We start from the raw sequence: 18784 nt of genomic DNA on the forward strand, positions 1-18784 counted from the left end.
GCTTCCTTCCCAACCCGCCGCAACAGCTCAGCTCAGCTCCCATTTTCGTTCCATCTCTCTGGTGCCTTGAACTCGTTCGCCGCCCAAACACTCTGTCGCCGCTCGATCCGTGCCGGAGGTGCGCGCCGGCCCTCACGGCGTCGTCCCGGAGCTGCGCGTCGGCCCTCGCGCAACCCCTCGAGCCGTCCCGGAGCTGCGCGCCTCCCTTTCAGCCTCCCGCCTGTCGCCGCTCGAGCTGTCCTGGAGCAGCGCGCCACCCTCCATCGCCGCTTGAGCTATCCTGGAGGTCGCGCCGCCCCTCGAGCCGTCCCGGAGCAGCCCGCCGCCCGTCGAGTTGTCCCCAGATCTGGGCACCTTCCCTCCGGCACCGAGCGCGTCGAGCCCGTCGAGCCGTTCGCACCGAGCGCCGCCCGTCGAGCCGTCCCCAGATCTGGGCGCCTTCCCTCCGGCACCGAGCGCGTCGAGCCCGTCGAGCCGTTTGCACCGAGCGCCGCCCGTCGAGCCGTCCCCAGATCTGGGCGCCTTCCCTCCGGCACCGAGCGCGTCGCACCGAGCGCGTCGAGCCGTTCGCACCGAGCGCCGCGGTGCTGCTCTACCTCCCCGAATCCGCACGTCGGGCAGGAGGCAGGAGCTACGAGCAGAGGGCAGGAGGCCTGAGCTAGGAGGAGAGGTATAGCTTACAGGAGTTCTGAATACTACAGCACTTGATCTCGTTTTGTGTTAACAAGCTAGCATCTTAGACACTTGATTTGATATATGATGATGTCAAAAGATGGATGCATACACATACTGTTGCTGACGTTTATAAAGCCATGATCCAATAAACATCTAACTGGTTCTTGCACTCCGCGGAGTTATCAGCCAATTCTATTTTACTAGATGATTGTGCTGTTGTTCTACTTGTGCTTGTGCTTGTGCCGGACAAAATAGGCTTGTGCTTGCGTTGGTAATTCAAGATAGGCTTGTGCTTATGCTAGATATAAAAACAAATGGCCCATTGTGCTAGATTGGATTAGGGGCAGTGGTGCTATAATCTATTTTTTAATATGTTTGTCGATTTGCTAAGTATAATATGTTGATTTGTAGATGGTTGAGGCTGATTGGTCTGAAGAGAACACTAGAGTTGTTTGTAGATTGTTTGCTGAACAAGTTAGGTGTGGAAATCGTTCGAGCACCCATTTGAACAATGTAGGGTACAAAAATGTGATTGTCAAGTTTCATGAGGAGACGGACATTTTGTACAATAGAGGCCAGTTTAAGAATAAATGGGCAAAATTGAAGGTGGAATATACTGCTTGGAAGGGTTTGTTGAAACAAACAGGTATAGGTTGGGATGAAAAGAAGGGGACAATTCGCATGAGCGACGATTGGTGGAAGAAGATGAGAAAAGTAAGTTTGCAAGTTGTAATTTATTTGTTCTTTCATGCCTCGACCAATAATAAATTTATAACATATACATACATGTTTTCAGGAAATTCCAGGACGTGGCAAGTTTAAAGACAAGGGACTTCAAAATGAAGATGAGTTGAAGGTTATGTTTGAAGACCTTCGTAATACAGGTGATGACCACTTTTGTGCTTCATCAGGTGTAATTCCTCAAAGTCCTAATGGTGGCTCGAATGGTGGTGATGAGGAGGTTGAGTCAGATGATGACAGTGAGCCAGAAGAAATAACACCAAGTGGCAAGGGCAAAGGCAAGAGACCTAGTGGTGATGACAAAGATAAGGGAAAAAGAGCGAAGACAAGTGGAGGCAAGTGGATAGAAGACCAAATTAGTAAAATTGTGTCCTTAAATGAGAGGTCCACAGCTTCTGTTGAGTCAATGGCAAGAAGGGAGGACAACTCAGGGTGTTCCATCAAGGAAGTAATGGCCATTGTGAAGGAGTGTGGTGCTATTCCTGGTACAAAGCAACACTTCATTGCTTCTGAATTATTCACTAAGAGAGCTGAGAGGGAGATGTTTATGACTTTGGACACTCCAGAAGACCGGTTTGCCTGGCTCACTATGAAGCACTTTGTCAAATATGGTCATGTGTAAGGTTTTGAGACATGTTTGTTACTTTATGTGGAGTCATGTTGGACAGATTATGTTGAGACATGTTTGTGGGTTTATGTGGAGTCATGTTTGTTACTTTATGTGGAGTCATGTTGGTTGGTTTATTCATGAACTTGTATTATTGAGTCATGTTGGTTGGTTATTCATGAACTTGTCATATTCATGTTATGCTACAGATGTCCTCAAGTGAAAGTGAAAGTGAAAGGAGTGCAAGCGACTTCGATGATGATGATGTTTTTGATTTACAAGCCATACGTCAACATCAAGAGCTGCAGACCAACTTGTTTTCTACTGTCACTATGTTGCACAAGTACTACATGAAGTATTATGATAAGAATGCACCAAGGACCTCACAACTCAGTGGATATGGATGGATTATGGAAACACTGAACACACCTGGAGAAAGTCACAGAATGTTCAGGATGAATGAAGGCCTTTTCATCAGATTGCATGATCTTTTGGTAAGTAATTATGGTCTAGAGTCATCCATTCATATGAGCTCAATGGAATCACTTGCCATCTTTTTGTGCATTTGCGGGCAAAATAGATCCAACGATTCAGAATACATTCAAGACAATCAGTAGGAAGTTTGATGATGTGTTGCATTGCCTAGTTTGGATGGCTAAAGATTACATAAGACCTCAGGACCGTAACTTCTCCAATGTGCACAGTAGGATTAGTGGTGACCAAAGGATGTGGCCACATTTTAAGAATTGCATTGGAGCCATTGATGGAACACACATCTTAGCGACACCACCTCCTCGAGATTATGTAAGATACATTGGCAGATCAGGGACTTCAACCCAAAATGTTATGGCAGTGGTTGATTTTGACATGCGTTTCACCTATGCATCTATTGGACAGCCAGGTTCTATGTATGACACAAGTGTGCTATATCATGCTATAGAACATGATACACAAGCCTTTCCACATTCTCCGCTAGGTAAAATTTATTGCTATCTTCCTTCCCTTTCTTTTTTGCTACTTTCACATTTATTGATTTCTTTCATGTTTATTCAGGAAAATATTATGTTGTCGATGCTGGTTACCCAAACAGACCGGGATACTTATCACCATATAAAGGACAGAGGTACCATGTTCCTGACTGGAGAAGGGGTGTCGCTCCTTCTGGTGAGCAAGAGGTATTCAACTATTTGCACTCAAGTCTTCGTAATGTCGTTGAGCGCACTTTTGGCGTATGGAAGATGAAGTGAAGGATACTTTTAAAGATGCCTACTTATCCAATGAGCAAACAAAAGATGATTGTGGCATCTACCATGTGTCTCCATAATTTCATTCATGAAAATCATGCACTTGATAAACATTTTCGAAGATGTGATCGGAATCCGGATTACATGCCCACAATACCTCGAAGATATGTAAGGCATCAACCCTCTCAAAATTCATCTAATGCGTCTACGTCCGATGCAAATGACATTAATATCGACAGATTTCGTGATGATCTTGCGAAAGCAATTATGGAATCTAGGTCGTAGATCAATTTATCATTTCATAATGTTGTTTTAGAAGCATGTATTTTGGTACCTCTCATATTTTCAATGCTCAAACAGTGGGCCAATTATTCTGTTATGTGATAATTATGGATGCATGTATTTTGTACCTCATTTTCCATGTAAAAATATACTGAAAATTCATCACAAATATCAGGGGTACATTGGTCAATTCCAACACTTCTTTCTCTTTCCAGAATCAGAATCCAGACAGCTAGCCAAACGATTTCAGCAAGTGATTCTGATTCACCAGAGAAACATTTCCAGAGAGAATCTGGATCTGAAACGTTTCTACGTGAATCTGGATCCCTACCAAACACGCCCTAAGTTCAAAGTTTGAAACGTTTTCCTTTATGCTACATTGCCCTAGTTTGAAACATTAAGGTCAGTCAAAAGCTAAAACAAACAGGGTTCTAAAAGTTGGTTTTTAAAAAGCTAAAAAGCTGATTTCTGATATAAAGAATTAAAAACTGAGAAGCTGATTGAGAATGACTTTTCTATTTTTTTGTTATGTTGAGAACCTAATAATTTCTTGTAAAAAATAGAAGCCAGCTTTCAGCAAAAGCTTAAAAGCCACAACCCAAACAAACAGACCCTAAGTCCAATTGATGCAAAAGCACCATTGGTGTGCTGATCAAGTTATGGGTGCATGCCTCCACCCACCAGGATTCAAATCCTGATGTGCATCTATTTAGATGTTTGCGAGTTTAATGACTATATGCATCTCTAGTTGGTGCAAAAATTGAAAGTTATACTTTCTTCATATAAAAGTCCAATTGCTTACCTGCACAATTCTCTGAGCCAAAATTCTTGATAGTTTTGTAATGTACTCATCAGGTGAAGATTCAGAAGATACGGTCAAATCGAGAGGAGAAACTGATGAGATGGATGAGCGCCGTGAATCGACATGCCGAGGAGTGACGCGCCACGACGCAGGTGTAGCACCTGCAGCAATTGCGGTGTGCCGCTCAGAACTTCCGGTGGCTCAAGTCACCGTCTTCTGCCGAAAAGCAACACGGCCTCCAACGGCTACTTCCCCTGTAATAGCAACATCGTCAGCGGCGACCTCATGAACTACTACTTAGATAGCTTTTCAGGAGAAAGAAGATAAGGAGCGCTCATCGCTTGCGAAATCGACAGATTCGCCGAGAGCATGTTGATGACATTAGTAGGTAAAGGTGCTGAGATTGGTTAGATGTATCAAATAGTTGGGAATTTTTAAGGTGACGAACATCAACCATTGGAACAATCTAAAATAAGTGAACTTGTAGGAAATCATGAACAATTTCTGTTTTTTCAAGAGAACTGAAAAAAAAACCCCCAAATCCAAAACTTCACGCGTTCGCTTGTCTTGGCTTTTTTGCGCAACGGACCAATCAAAGTCCATACCTCCACGAACAGAGAATGCTAAGGGTATTTTACCAATTCGCGTGAACAGAGAATTCAACCCATATTACCAAAAAAAAAAAGATTTTTTCATGTGACAACAAGCAAAAGCTTTGAATTTACAGTCAAGATGAATTACAAAGCGACCATATATGCATATCTCATTAACTAGAGCAGCTCCAACTATGGGTTTTTTTAGCTAGCTGGCAAAGAGAGAGGCTCTTAGAAGATTCTGTAGAAGTTGTACTCAATAGTAGGATTCTACAACATATTAAGAATGAACAGAGAGAATCTATTTTTTTTTAATAAAATTCTCTACTAAACGGATTATGCAGAAATACAAGTTATAACGAACAGGACTAAAATGTGCTAGCTCTTGATGAAGAGCTAGCCTCTGGGCAGACCGTGGCAGGCACATGGATCGTGGTTGTGGGATGTGGGAGAGAGAGAGGATGAGATGGGGAAGTGTAGGAGGATTAAAAAAAGAGAAATTCTAGGATTCATCATCGAATAATCACCAATTCTATAATTCGCCATCGAATAAATTCTGTTTATTTCTATACCATCGAAAAAATGTTTCAGTTCCTTATATGCCATCGGCTTCCGATACTACCCTCCGCTGTATTGTTCAGCTCATTATAAACAGTACTGAGAGCTAAAAAAAAGTCACAAAAAAATATGTCGATTTTTGTGCACGCTCTATAATTCATAATCAACCCATTGTAACTGTATTCACCTAAAAATACTGTGTAGAATTCAAACTAAAATTTCTCAAAATGTTCTACTTTTGTAATACTGTGCATTACAAAGAACTCATTTTTTCACCGCGGGAGATAATTTTAGAAATTATTACATCACATTAGAGGAATATTAGTAAATTTTCTCAGATTTTTTTGTAAATTTTTATGAGGCTTAAAAATTGCAAGAAGTTACAAAAGTAACATATTTTGAAGAATTTTAGTTTGAATTCTACACAATATTTTTATGAATACAGTTAAAACGGGTTGATTATGAATTATAGAGTATGCACAAAAATCGACATATTTTTTGTGACTTTTTTTAGCTCTCGGGTACTGCTCATAATGAGCTGAACAGTACAGCGGAGGGTAGTATCGGAAGCCGATGGCATATAAGGAACTGAAACATTTATTCGATGGTATAAAAGAAAACAGAATTTATTTGATGGCGAATTGTAGAATCGGTAGTTATTCGATGACGAATCGTAGAATTTCTCTTAAAAAAATCTTATCGCGTGTGATCTACGTTTATTTTAGAGAGTATGTAAATTAAACGAATAGAGTGATAGTTTTTTATACTATTTTTTAATAAGATGGAGATAAGATATCAAAATAAGAGCTAGCTGCTCATATATTAGAGGTACTCTTAGCATAAGGGTAAAAGAGAGCCATAAACAGTCCAGATTCTAGGGAGTATCAACCCTACAGTACTTGTTCTTTAGTTAGAAGCCTAGAAGAGCAGGCTCGTTGCTTCGATAATGGTTCTTGTCTGTCATGCCAGAAAATCAAAGTCCTGCGCTCGTTTAATATGAATATATTTTATTTTAAAAAATAAACATTTTGAACGTATTATTCCAACATTCCAAATACACTGTTTTTAACAAATCTGTATGAATTGTTTAACATGCTATTGTAAATTATTGTTGAAATAGGTCTCACAAAATGTTGAAATGGCATTTCAAAATGTTGAATTAGGTCATCATAATTCTTGAACTAGGTTCACAAATTGTGGAATAGAAAAAAATCAAAAATAAAAAAAATGAAAATGAAAAAAAAGAAAAGTTGTTTCGTGAGCCGCGATGGGCTGACCGGTCTGTAGGAGGAAGTCTCGTGTTAACAACTCAAGCTTCATCACCAAAAAAAAACGGGGGAAACCACGATCAAGCGATCATCACACCTGACGGTTGTGTGTAGATGACGTGAAGAAGCGAGAATCGTCGTATACTGGTCCGTCCAAAGTTCCAAGCAATCACCAAAAATGCGTGTACAAATCATTGCTGCGGTTGATCCTCTAAACTCCCTTTGTCTCTCTCAAGCACGCTAACTGGAATTCTCTCTTCATCCGGCTTGAGAAGCAAATTTTATATTATCTTTTCTGTGAAAGATTCTCTCCCTTTGATAACTGATAATATATGTTTATTTTTTCTTTCATCTTCAGTTAAATCATTGAATTATGAGATAAATAACGTAGATAGAGTCTCACGAAGATCTTTCTGAATAGAATTATATAGAATTTGCTTTCCTCCGCTTGTAGCTACTATCTCTGTGCACGCATAAACATGAAGGATGAAAGACCAGCACACGTTCTAATAACTCCACTTTCTGATATGCATGTCGGCACTAACTGACCTCTTCTCCACTAATGAAGCCTGACAACTAGCCAGCTCACACTGTTGCATGTCCATGCACTAACTCAACACGTGACACTCACGATCGAATTCATATGCATGCACGCGCAAAACTCTAGTGTAACAAGATTAGCACCAAGCAACAATCATGCACGCGATTTACTTACCTGTTCAAAGATTAAAAGGCAAGCATGCGGGGGTGGTAGCCGAGGGGCCCTATGATATACATGAGGACGAGGACGTGCGTGATGAGCTCGCCGCCGGTGCTGAGGTGCTGGCGGTGGAACGCTGCGCCGCACCGGGGCCCAACGTAGTAGAGCATCTCCAGCCACACGGCAGCGATCAGGTCCCAGCGGCTGGCTGCCTGCTCTGCTCCCTGCCGGCCGCGGATGCCGTCAAGTGCCGCGGCCACTTTGAACGCGCGCGGCAGCACCTGGTCGCTGAGGACCTCGATGGCGCTAGCGCTTGGATTGGATAGTGCCGCGTCGTCGACTCCTCTGACGAGCTCTTGCCGGCTGCTCTCCATCAGCTCCGACTTCAGCAAGCGTTTCACGGCCACCTCCTCGCGCGGACGGCCTTTCTTCCCCTGCAGTTCATGATCGCCGTGGTGTTTCTTTTGGTCTTTTCCAGCGTTGATAAGATGGAGGACTTCGTCGTGGGCTTTTTGAACCTGGAACTGGGAGTTGCTGGTGCGCATCACGCCGCGCTTGAAGATAAGGTACATTATGTAATTTGATAGCTGCCTGCTAATGATCTTCTTCTTCTCCTCCTCCTCATTACCAGTGGCGGCGGCGGCGTTGAAGAAGCATACGTCGGTTGCAATGTGCCAGACGAGTACGCTGGTCGGGAAATCCAATTCCCTGAGGCTCTCGCTCAGGATCCCAGTCCCAGCAGGAACTTCCAGGCTTCCCATCCACTTCCTTAGCGCCTGCTCCCCGCGGGAGCCGGTGAAATCTGAGTCCGTTAGCATTGTATCGGCGTCGAGCAGTTTCTTGATGACGAATAGCCTGAGGTCATCGGTGACGGGGACGCGCTCAGTAGTTGCCGTGTCCAGCTCGATGTCTGAGGCTCGCAACAGCTCGACGATGCATCGGGGTACCAGCGAGTCACCGGAAGCCTTCTGGGCAGATCGCCCGATCACGCTGTACTGCGCCAACTTTTCCGACCAGTGCTGCGGCGGCCTCCACCTCCTCAGAAGAAGAGCACAATTCCCACAGGTCATGCAGAACAGGCACTTGAGGATGTCAGGATTCCGGACGCAGGAGCAGATCACCGGATGGCTCCAGAGATCTTCGCGGGTAAACAAGGACAAGAGGAAAGACGACACCTCCAGGGTAACGGCGCCGGCGAGCAGCACGTAGGACACGGCGACATCGGCCGAGCTGTAGGTTTGCTTGGCCTGTCCCCCCTTCACGGCGACATAGAAGAGCACCATGGCGGCGGAGGTGGAGAGGAATGCGACGAGATGCAGCAGCGCCCCCAGCGGAGACAGGCGGAATAGGGCCTTGGTGTAGAGGCGCTGGTAGCAGAGGTAGAGCCTCTCCTCGGCGAACCTGAACGCCTTGCGGAAATACTCTTTCTGCTCGGAATGATGGAGCCGGCTGATTTTGGAGTAGAGGTCAGAAAAGATGTCGCGTGAGACGGACCAATCGTAGTTGGGCAGGATGTCCGTTGACATGACGTCCATGGCGGGGTTCAGCGAGAACTTAGTGAAGGCACGGCTGCTCAGGTAGCGCGATGAGCCGAGGCCATCATCCCTCGCGATCATCTGCATCTCCTTGATGGAGTCGATCCGATCTTTGAAGCCACCGAGGAAGTCGGCCATGAGGCGTGCCGGTCTGGCCCTGGCCAGGCAGGCGGTGCGCTCGGCGTACTTGACGCAGCCTGAGACGAACATGAGCATTACGGTGGCGAGGAGATGGCGGTCCGGCCAGGGCGACTTGGCGACGTCGTAGACGGCCAATGCCACCTGCTGGGCGAAGATCAGCAGGTGGCGCCTCCACAGCTCGTTGTCTTGCATGGAGAAGGCCGTGATGGTGTCCTGCCCACCCAGGTGGAGGAGCACGAACGGCGCCCAGAGGAAGACGAGCCGGTGCCTCGGGCCGCCTGCATGGACGGCCAGGTGGCCCAGGGCAAATACGGCCACGCTGTCGGCTGACAAGTAGGCCAGCCACATGAGCACACCGAGCACATGCGAGGAGCTGCGCCGCCTGACGCCGGCGAAGAAGAAGAGGCAGACTTGCAGGGCAAAGCTCACGAGTATCAGGCAATGGATCTCCCATTCGTTCAGCATGTACTCGACATCCACCAAGCTGATATGTCGAGCAGTTCACCACACATGCACCATGCAGCCCAAAGCAAAAAGGTTCTGTCATATGGCAGGCAATACAAGGATCGATCCAATATCTACTTTATCTTTCCATCTTTTTCTATATATACGAGATTTTTATGAAGCCCCACATTAATTCTACGAGAAGAGAATCTATAAATTCTCACTCTAATCAGGAAAAACTCAAAAAATACCACATTACGAGAAGGAAAAACGATATTGGCTTCTTTAGTATTCCGTTAATCGTAGCGCGACAATCAACTAGAATTGAAGGAACAAGAACAGCACAAGATATATACAATAAAAACAGTCTCAACTTTATTGATCTAATTGTGCGAGCACAATAGGGACTCCCACTCCTGTATATATGGGTGCAGTGGAGAGAGAACCTTCTACAGCTCGTATACAAGAACTGGAACTGGACTAGAACTCCCTCTGTAGTTTCCATTCTACATATGCAAGTCACCAGACATAGGGAAATAATCTATATACCACAAAATTCTCCTTCGACACTTGGCCAATACCATGCTCATGCTATTAGTTTCATGATTAAGCATCCGAAGCCTTAATTCGATTGCCAAAACTTGTTTTTCTGCTATATATACCAGCAAGTATGCATCAATGTTTTCTCTGCAAGTTTAAGTCTAATTTGCCACCTTAAGTAAACCATTTTATCTAACCTTGACCATTGGGGCACATTAGTGCCATATATTGACTGATGTTGCCACATCCCAATATAGGCAACATGACCAAACGTGCTAGATAGGGCTAATACAATAGTGAGTTCGCTCCAGGAAAAGCTGACTACAACATATCTCAGGAATGCGATGTTGAGACCAACTTGATGACTCATGACCTGATCCATACCCTACTTCCCTGAGATGATGGCTCCCATCAGGAGAATCCATTGGTGGTAGAGTAGTATGTAAGGAACCATCTAACTGATGAGCTCCAATAAGAATTTCTGATGGAATCCCTGCATGATCTATGGAAGGCGCTGTAAGAGAGATTCACCTTCATAAACCTGAGCTCGTGTACAATTCCATAGAGTAGATTCAAAGTATGAAGGTTTATGGCTGCGAATCTTTGTGAGACTACACCTTCGACCTCATGCAAAATGTTAGCATCCTAAAAAAGGCTCAGAGAAGAAGTGTCTGAAGAAAAACTCATAGATCATACTCTTCTCAACCTCGACTTAGATGATGCGGCAACCATGCCAAAGAAGGAGCATAGTGATCACTTCCAACTTATTACTAGATTGGTAATCATTGAGAAGCACCATGGATTACACTATAGGGAATTTGATCGTCTGATCTAGGCTCGCCAAGAATGCTGAGCACTTGTGCAACCAAATGGCTCTTGGCACTATGTGACAAGTTTCTTAGTGTCAGCGTCATGGCTCCGCGAATGACATATTTTGCCTTTGCTGTAATTCATTAGCTTAATGGATTGGACTTTATGTTTAAATCTGTCTCTTGCATGCTTCGTGTTATACACGTACATATGCCTCTGCAATGTTAATTGATAGCTGTACGATAAATTCTTTCATACCATAAATTCTATTATGAAAGATAGAAACACTACAAGAACGGTGGATTTCGCCATGTGTTGCTGTGTTTTAGAGTGTACCCTTTTCCAAGTGTTTGGAGTGTACATGTACACACGGGGAATATGTTTCCCATGTGTATTTGGGGTTTTCCCGTGCGATATTGTCACACGGGAAAATCCATCTTTATGGTAATGAAAGTACTTCCTTAGCATAAGTACTATGACCAGCAATTTTCTTACTATAGTAGCCAATTAATGTAACTATGGTAATATTGCTTAAAATGGAATAGCCATCATCGAACTTCCACCAGAAAACATCTGGATATATCCGTATCCGCATTCTTTTGTCTGTGAGATGCAGATATCCCTAACCATATTTGTCTTTTGTTATGTATATTTGGATTATCAATATCCATTTTCCACCCCTACCGATAGTGACCTTATCGTCCTTACTGCATCGCTTATTAGCCAGGGAGAATAACAAAAGATTCTACCTACCTGTTAGGACGGCATGGGTATTCTGAATTTAGAGTTGCAGAATAAGTACTTACTTAGCAAGTGGCTATATAGACTAATTAATGAGATAATGTTTGGCAACAACGGCTTTGAAATAAATATTTGAGGAATAAAACAATTGCACAAGTGGAATATAAATCAGGTGACTCAGTTTTGGTCAGGCCTTATGGTTAAGCATGAATTTATAAGACTTCGCACTTTCACATTGCATAATGGTTCTCATATCATATTTTGGGAAGATGTTTGGTTGACACAAAATAAGTTGAGTCAACAATATCCATCTTTCTATAATATCGTTTATAGAAAGCAGGCTACTGTTGCGAAGGTTTTAGGTTTACCTCTTCACATTTCATTCCATAGAGCTTTAGTTGGTGATAAGTTAGTTGCATAGAATGACTTGGTCCTAAGATTAGGTTCCATACAATTAACTGCTGACCAACATACCTTTTGATGGTCTTTACATCAGTATGATAAAGTTACTATATATATTCGATGTATAGAACTTTGATTAATGGTATGGTCATCCCAACTAATTGATACTTATGGAAACTTAAGATTCCGCTAAAAACTAAGATCTTCATATGGTTTTCTCTACAGAAAGAGAAGGATCACACTATCATTCAGAACATGTGCTGACGTCTGGAAACTACTGCCATGTAGATTTATGCCAACCATGGAAGAGACAAGCTGGAGCAATTAGTTACCTCTGTGGTTCTACGCGATGGCGGCTGCCATCTTCCTCGCCGTTCCTCATCTTCATCGGCCTCATTTCTCAATTCATTTACAGGCAAGAAGAGCCTTTGCTGCGTGCATATTAAAACATTGGTGCACTGAAGGAGTATATGGCAAGTTGTTTGTTGCAAATATGTGGGGACAAGTGTGTAAGCAGGACGTGGGGAAAAAAGCGTTTAGGAATATTAAGAGCATAATTTGGAACTAAAAGATGTATGTACTGTAGCAAACGAGAAACACAATCTAAAATCGACATGTAACTTATAGATTTTGTCATCCAAAAAGAATATCTCCGCCTGTAATACGCACCAGTATTAAAAAGAAATAACAATGCCCAGAGCCAGTGAAGTGAAGAAAAAAAATGGAATTTTGTGGAGTACTTAGCAATGTAATTATTGAAAACGACTAAAAAGTAAAGAACATTGAAACTTTTTTTGGTATTTTTTTAAGATTCAAGGGTCACATGCTATATGTGTGTAGGAGAAAATTAACATTCAAATGCACAAGCTTCTATGATAAGTTGCATGCACCCGCACATTTGTTAAGATAAAGGAAAATATTTCCAGCCTTTTGTGCCCGCAATAGGTACATGCAAAACATAGGATTAGAGATGACCTAGGTGTCGAAGGTTAGTGACCGATAATATACTTATAATTAGACAAGGGTATCTTTAAGATTAAGGATTAAGCAGAAAACAAGACATACGATGTATACAGGTTCGAGCTTCTGATTGGAGTAATACTATACGTCCTGTGTAGATATTGTTGTATATTGATTGTCTTGAGTACAAATAATATGGTTGGATAGGATTGGACTTAGACTAATCTATGGTTGAAGTTGCCAAATATCTCCGGTTGCTAGGGGCTTGATGTCGCCTTATCGAGTTGCGTATGTGTTGATCCTTCAGAGGTTGTTGAGGGCGTCCTTTGGGGGTCTAGGACCCCACCTTATGTAGGGGTCGAAGCACCGTCTTGGTTCTAGTCGTAGTTGATAAGGAGTTCTCTATCTTATCGGCCAAGGCAAGACAACTGAATTCGATCTAAATACTAATTGTATTCGAGTCGGATAACCCGATCGAGACCTTCTTAGTATATGTATTCGTGATCTCTGAGTGTATCGAATTTCGCAGATTCAAGTCTACAATATTTAAAGTATTAAATATATGTGTGATATATAGTACATATTTAACATATTTCTTACATATATATCATATAATTAGATATTCGACAGTACGCTATCGGATGAGATACCTCACCTCTTCCGTAAATTCTCGCCCTCGTGGCCCCGAAAGTTTCTAACAGCTGATCCGCCCAATCACCTCACTCGATAGTCCAAAGAATTGGATGCCTGTCCGTGCCATTGGTCCAGCCGTGTAGGCTTTACAAGAAAAGAAAAGCTTCCCGCACGAATGGATTCTCAGGCCCACTCCCTCCCTCGACTTGATGCCCGCAGCGACAGAGGGAACTCGGTGCTTTGCTGGACTGGTGAGGTGAGCTTCTGGTTTCTTCATGTGGCCAGTTGTTAAAGGTTCGAATTCCATCCGCGACAAGGGCGCAATAAGCCACAGCCCCAGCACAAGCACAGTAGAATGGTACCAGTTGCACTGTGCATGGACCTCGACTCGTCCGACGCCTCATGCACGTGGCATCGGTTAACGCTTCTCGTAAAGGAGGCCACTCTTGCTCGATAGGTAGGGAAAATAGACGGACTTATATACTTTCGTAATTTTTTGCTCTTTTATGATACCCCCTAAGTAAATGTAATATCCTCTATGTTCTATTACCTCATAGTGTTAATATGAGTTTTTGTGAATATTTGAAGCATTTTTGGAAATTTTGTTATATTTAAATTATGTGTTTCATAGCTTCTAGAGATGAATTTTAGAGGGAAAAAAAATCAGCGCATGATAAATTCACAAACATTTAACCCCGGGGAAAAATGTTTGCTGAATTTCCAAAAGGTTTGTATCCTCTCCTAGATCGGTCAATCTAGTTCAAGACTTGATGGCCCTTGCGACGGAGAATGACTGTTCCATAGAGTAATTGCTTCTGACATATGACTCACACCTGGACTTATATGTCAGCGATAACTGCCCTTTAACATTACTTCAGATGAGTTCTGTGGGCATAGAGCACCACATGGGCTGGTATCCCCCGTCATTGAGAGTTCCTCCGTTGTTACTTCATCCTCCAGCTTTGGCTTCCTCATACGTCCTCACAATCGTGCGATCTCCTCGTCCCTCATGGATCGGACGCTGCTGGGGACAGAGGTAGATGATGATCATTGGCTTTTGCATCTTACCGACCCATCCCTAATGATCCAAGATGAAAGATGACATCACCATTTTTGTTGAAGTAGAACTCATCTGTGTTGTGCCCGTTGTACCTGATGATGATGTTGGTATTGGTATTGGAGCGGTAGTCGTCCGGTCCGATGTGAGCGTAATCTGCTAGATCAAACCAATTTTCCGAGCCTTGGAATAATTGCTAGGGATAATTTAGGCGCAGTTTTGCTCTCTTCTGGGCAAGTTCAGTTTAATTGTGCTAGTGCTGAAGAAGCAGAATTACTAGCTTGCAGGGAGAGGTTGCTACTGGCAATTGCGCAGCACATCGCTTTGGAGACGGATTGTCTTACGGTGTGCAAAGCCATTAGTTCTACACCTGAGAACCGGTCAGGTCCGGCGCTTAAGCTAAGGGAGGTCAAAATGCTTGCTGCTGAGATCCATGAAGTTGAGATTACGCATTGTATGAGAGATCAAAATAGGGTTACTCATTTTTTAGCTAACAAAGCTTGTATGGAGACATCAACTGCTGTTTGGCTTCGATGTATTCCAAACTTTTCTACTCCGCTAGTAACAGCTGATTGTAACCCATCCCTGATCTAATATAACTTCTTCCTTTATCGCAAAAAAAAAAAACCCGAGCTATAACCACTCATTCCTACGTTGGCGACCGAAGAAAGTAGTGTTCCCCAAGGAAAATAAAGAATTCATGGCTTGAACTCCAGTGCATCCATGGACGGCACAAACTGTCGACTGTTCAGCCAGAAGACCTAGCCATCAAACATGGTATTTATGCAGTATAAATGTGAGGAACTATGATGCAATACAAGGGTGCCCTATAGTGTTTAACAAGTTCAAGCCCCAGGAGACCAAGTAATAGTCCTACTCCTATGTTTTTGTTGTTGTTGTTGCTTACAGTGGCAAAATTACAAGTGCTGTAAAGCATATGAACTTTGTCATCGCCAACTAAGTCTTCAAGACTGGTAAGTATAGCCACTTAAGGGGTCCTTCCAAGCGTCGGGCAGTTTCTTCCTATTTGATCACCATCTGGGAGTTTCTCCAGCGATTCATGTTTCGTCTTGTGGTTGTTTGTCATTGAGTCGTGCGGGAGTGGTTCCTACATGGATATGGCATCATCTGAATGGAAATCATCAGACCATGTTCCTATGGGTGTGAAAGTGTTGGGGGGTCACCTGTAGAAGGCCGGAGGCCTCTGGGCTCCCGGTTCGGAGGCCCTCAAAAGCAGGAGTCAAGGAGCTACTCACCGACTTGGCCCTCCAGTCCACTACGGCCTCTGGAGACCTCGGGCTCCGAGTCACTATAGAGGACCCGACCTTCAGAGTCCACAGGCCCTCAAAGCCCTGGGGGAGCGAACGGCCCCCTCTAAAGGACCAGCGGAAACCCGGCCTCATAGGACACTAACCACCTACCATGAAGTGATTGACATTTAATGTTGGAGCGGTTGGAAGCTCGAACCGTTAGTTTGGACGGGACCAGCATTGTTGCTGATGGCTGGTAGAGCAATGTGGCCACTCACTGTCACGGTCACTGCCATAGTGAAGTGATGCCATTAGGGTAGTTGAAAGTTGACCTGGGCCTAGAAGGGCTAGCCCTAGGGCCCAATTGTACAGTGTCGACATATATCTCTACTAATCCCGTAGTATTATACTTGCACACTTATCCCCTGGATGGTAATATAAATATCGATCCTTGGCCATCAGCCCAAGGGATCCGTGATTTTTCCTCCATGTTACATACTTTCTTCCTCTCCACTTCTTCTCCAAGCTTGAGCCATCTCTAGTGAGTTGGCTCTCACCACACCCTATTTGTGGAAGAGTTTTTCTTCCACCAACAGTTGACGTTGTCCGCGGGAAAGAAGCACTTAGAGGGAAAGGATGCCACTGAAGAAGAAGAACACCAAGGCGGTGGCCCGATCGGCTGGCTTCGTGGCAGCGCCTGTGCGGAAGTTCACACAACAACCACAACTGAACTCATGCTACGCCAACGCCAGCGCACCTACCGGGGGTGATGACGAGTCCACGCCTGGGCGAAATGAGGGCCTCGTGGCCACCACTAACTCAACCACGACCCTCACCATAGGCGAGGCTGGTGGCCTGGTCGGTTCGGAGGTCGTCTCGTAGCAGTACAGTGAGAACCCCACTGTAACCAAAGGGGCTGCGGTTGAGGCTGCTGTCATGCGTGCCGCCATTGCTAGGCAACAGGTACACGTGGCGGCCCTCCAAGCCCAGCTGGAGGAACTGCAAGTGGTCCTACAAGCCACGCAGTGGGTTGTGGTCCTGACTGAGACTGCTCTAGCAATGGTCTATGTCGTGGTGGCCTGAGCCCCAGGAGCCACCAAGGGCATCATCCCCTCACCCCGTCGTCCTCAACCACCGCCTCCAGTCAGTTCGTAGGCAATTGAGCCTTGGGCCCGTCGGTGTGAGACCACGCTCCTGGAATTTGACTCCCCCTGCAGGGGAGTGTGCAGACCGAGTCCTTTCGTGAAGGGTTCCAAACCCCTAAGCTTCCAAAGTTTAAGGGCGATTCAGACCCGAGTGAGTTCGTTCGCTCGTATGCTCTCGCCGTCGAGGCCAATGGGGACGGACATACCACTATGGCAAAATTCTTTCCCCTCGCCTTAGAGGGAGTAGCCCTCCGCTGGTTACGGACGCTGGAGGCAGGGACTATATACACCTGGACCCAACTCCAGGACAGCTTCTGCAACAACTTTTAAGGCACCTTCATCGAGCCGGTAACCTTCAGAAGCCTATTTGCTATCAAGCAGCAGATAGGTGAAATCCTCAGGGACTTCTTCTAGAGGTTTGCCCAGACCAAGGCATAGATAAGGGGCATCTTCGAGTCAACGGTCATCAACGCGGTGACCCAGGGCCTGGCCACATGATCTCTCTTTGACTGGCTGCACTGGTGCACAGTGGACACCCTCATGAGCAAGTTTGAAGAATACGCCCATGTGGAGGAAGAATGACTCCGTCGTGAGGCCATGAACACAAAAGTGACCCCCTCTGTCGAGCCCACAAAGCTGACCTTGTAGGTAGGTGCCCCCCAGGCCCCGCAACCCCCGTCGGGCAAGAGGGGCTTCAATGAAGCTAAGGACTCCAGAGGATGCCGGTCTCGACAGTGCCCACATCGTGGCATCCACAACATCGACCATGCATGAATGGGCTTTGAACCCGCTCCGATCCAAGGAGTAACGCCATGGGCGCCTTAGCGCCCACCCCGAGCGGCAGCGCGCCCCTGGTCGGTAGCCCGAAGATGGGTACTTGTGCACCATGCACAAGCCTAGGCGTGGCCACAACACCAAAGACTGTCGAACCCTCGTTACCTTCCTGGAGGAGTAACTCGAGCGGTAAGTAGCACATGTAGTAGGGGATAGGGTTGGAGACCAGTGATCCGGAGGCGGTATGCTAACGAATAGCTACCAGGTGGACCACCTGGCTTTATAGAACCCGCCTCAGCTGGCTCTGCCCCCTCCGCTCCCGTTGCTAGTGATGCAACACATCAAGGAGGAGGATAGCGCAAAGCAGGCTTCGACTCGGGCTGACGGCGCAAGCTTGCTAGAGAACTCATCGCTGGCAGCTCCTGGCCTCAGCTAGGGATGAGGAAAGGCTCTCGGTGATCCTCTTGACACGGTGAAGGTGATGATGGGACACGTAATCGATGGCGATGGCCGTAGTAGCGCCAATCGCACGCCAGAGTTGGCGGCAGTGGTGGTTGATACGGGAATCAAACGGGAAGGCAATTTGGCTTAGGTTTTTGGGTTTTGGGAGCACGTATGCAGTGTAGGGAATCCTTTTATGTGTTTGGTTTGGCCAACGGAGCACCAATGGCAGCTGATGACAGTGGAGGTGCTCCGGTTGCCATGGCGGCTCAGTGCTGGCTCAGGAGAGGAGTGGAGGTGCGGGACAGAGGGGCTAAGAAGGTCGAGTATGGCTCAATGAAGCTCGCAGTGAGGACAACCAGCGGCTTTGGTTAATGGATCAACGGTGAGCTCAAACGATGGAGGAAGTGAGATAGGGGAGAGAGAGGGAGAGAGGAGAAA

At 45.3% G+C, this 18784-nt stretch overlaps 2 protein-coding genes across 3 annotated transcripts; one reads left to right on the top strand and one right to left on the bottom strand.

The window, feature by feature from the left end:
- Positions 1 to 1412: 1412 nt before the first annotated feature.
- On the top strand, positions 1413 to 2188 carry LOC133887729 (uncharacterized). Its single transcript, XM_062327699.1, has one exon. The coding sequence runs from the start codon at positions 1535 to 1537 to the stop codon at positions 2036 to 2038; it is 504 nt and encodes a 167-aa protein (XP_062183683.1). The 5' UTR covers positions 1413 to 1534; the 3' UTR covers positions 2039 to 2188.
- Positions 2189 to 7218: 5030 nt separating this feature from the next.
- LOC133909832 (uncharacterized) lies at positions 7219 to 12601 on the bottom strand. Of its 2 annotated transcripts, none has more exons than XM_062352383.1 (2): positions 12416 to 12601; positions 7219 to 9630 (listed from the first exon to the last, which is right to left on the bottom strand). In XM_062352383.1, the coding sequence occupies exons 1-2, from the start codon at positions 12478 to 12480 to the stop codon at positions 7497 to 7499; spliced, it is 2199 nt and encodes a 732-aa protein (XP_062208367.1). In that variant the 5' UTR covers positions 12481 to 12601; the 3' UTR covers positions 7219 to 7496. The 2 variants fall into 2 exon arrangements, 1 of the variants encoding a protein (XP_062208367.1); XR_009908445.1 differs by lacking the exon at positions 7219 to 9630 and adding an exon at positions 9637 to 10632.
- Between the last annotated feature and the right edge of the window lie 6183 nt (positions 12602 to 18784).

The sequence above is a fragment of the Phragmites australis genome, chromosome 1 (genome assembly GCF_958298935.1).
Source record: "Phragmites australis chromosome 1, lpPhrAust1.1, whole genome shotgun sequence".
Lineage (NCBI taxonomy): Eukaryota > Viridiplantae > Streptophyta > Magnoliopsida > Poales > Poaceae > Phragmites > Phragmites australis.

What these genes read in the sequence shown, in the direction of transcription:
- LOC133909832 (XM_062352383.1), bottom strand. Translation starts at nt 12,480, where the DNA reads ATGAGGCCGATGAAGATGAGGAACGGCGAGGAAGATGGCAGCCGCCAT. An exon ending in CATCGCGTAGAACCACAGAG is followed by an intron (nt 9,631 to 12,415) that starts GTAACTAATTGC and finishes TCGACATATCAG; the next exon opens with CTTGGTGGATGTCGAGTACA.
- LOC133887729 (XM_062327699.1), top strand. Translation starts at nt 1,535, where the DNA reads ATGTTTGAAGACCTTCGTAATACAGGTGATGACCACTTTTGTGCTTCA.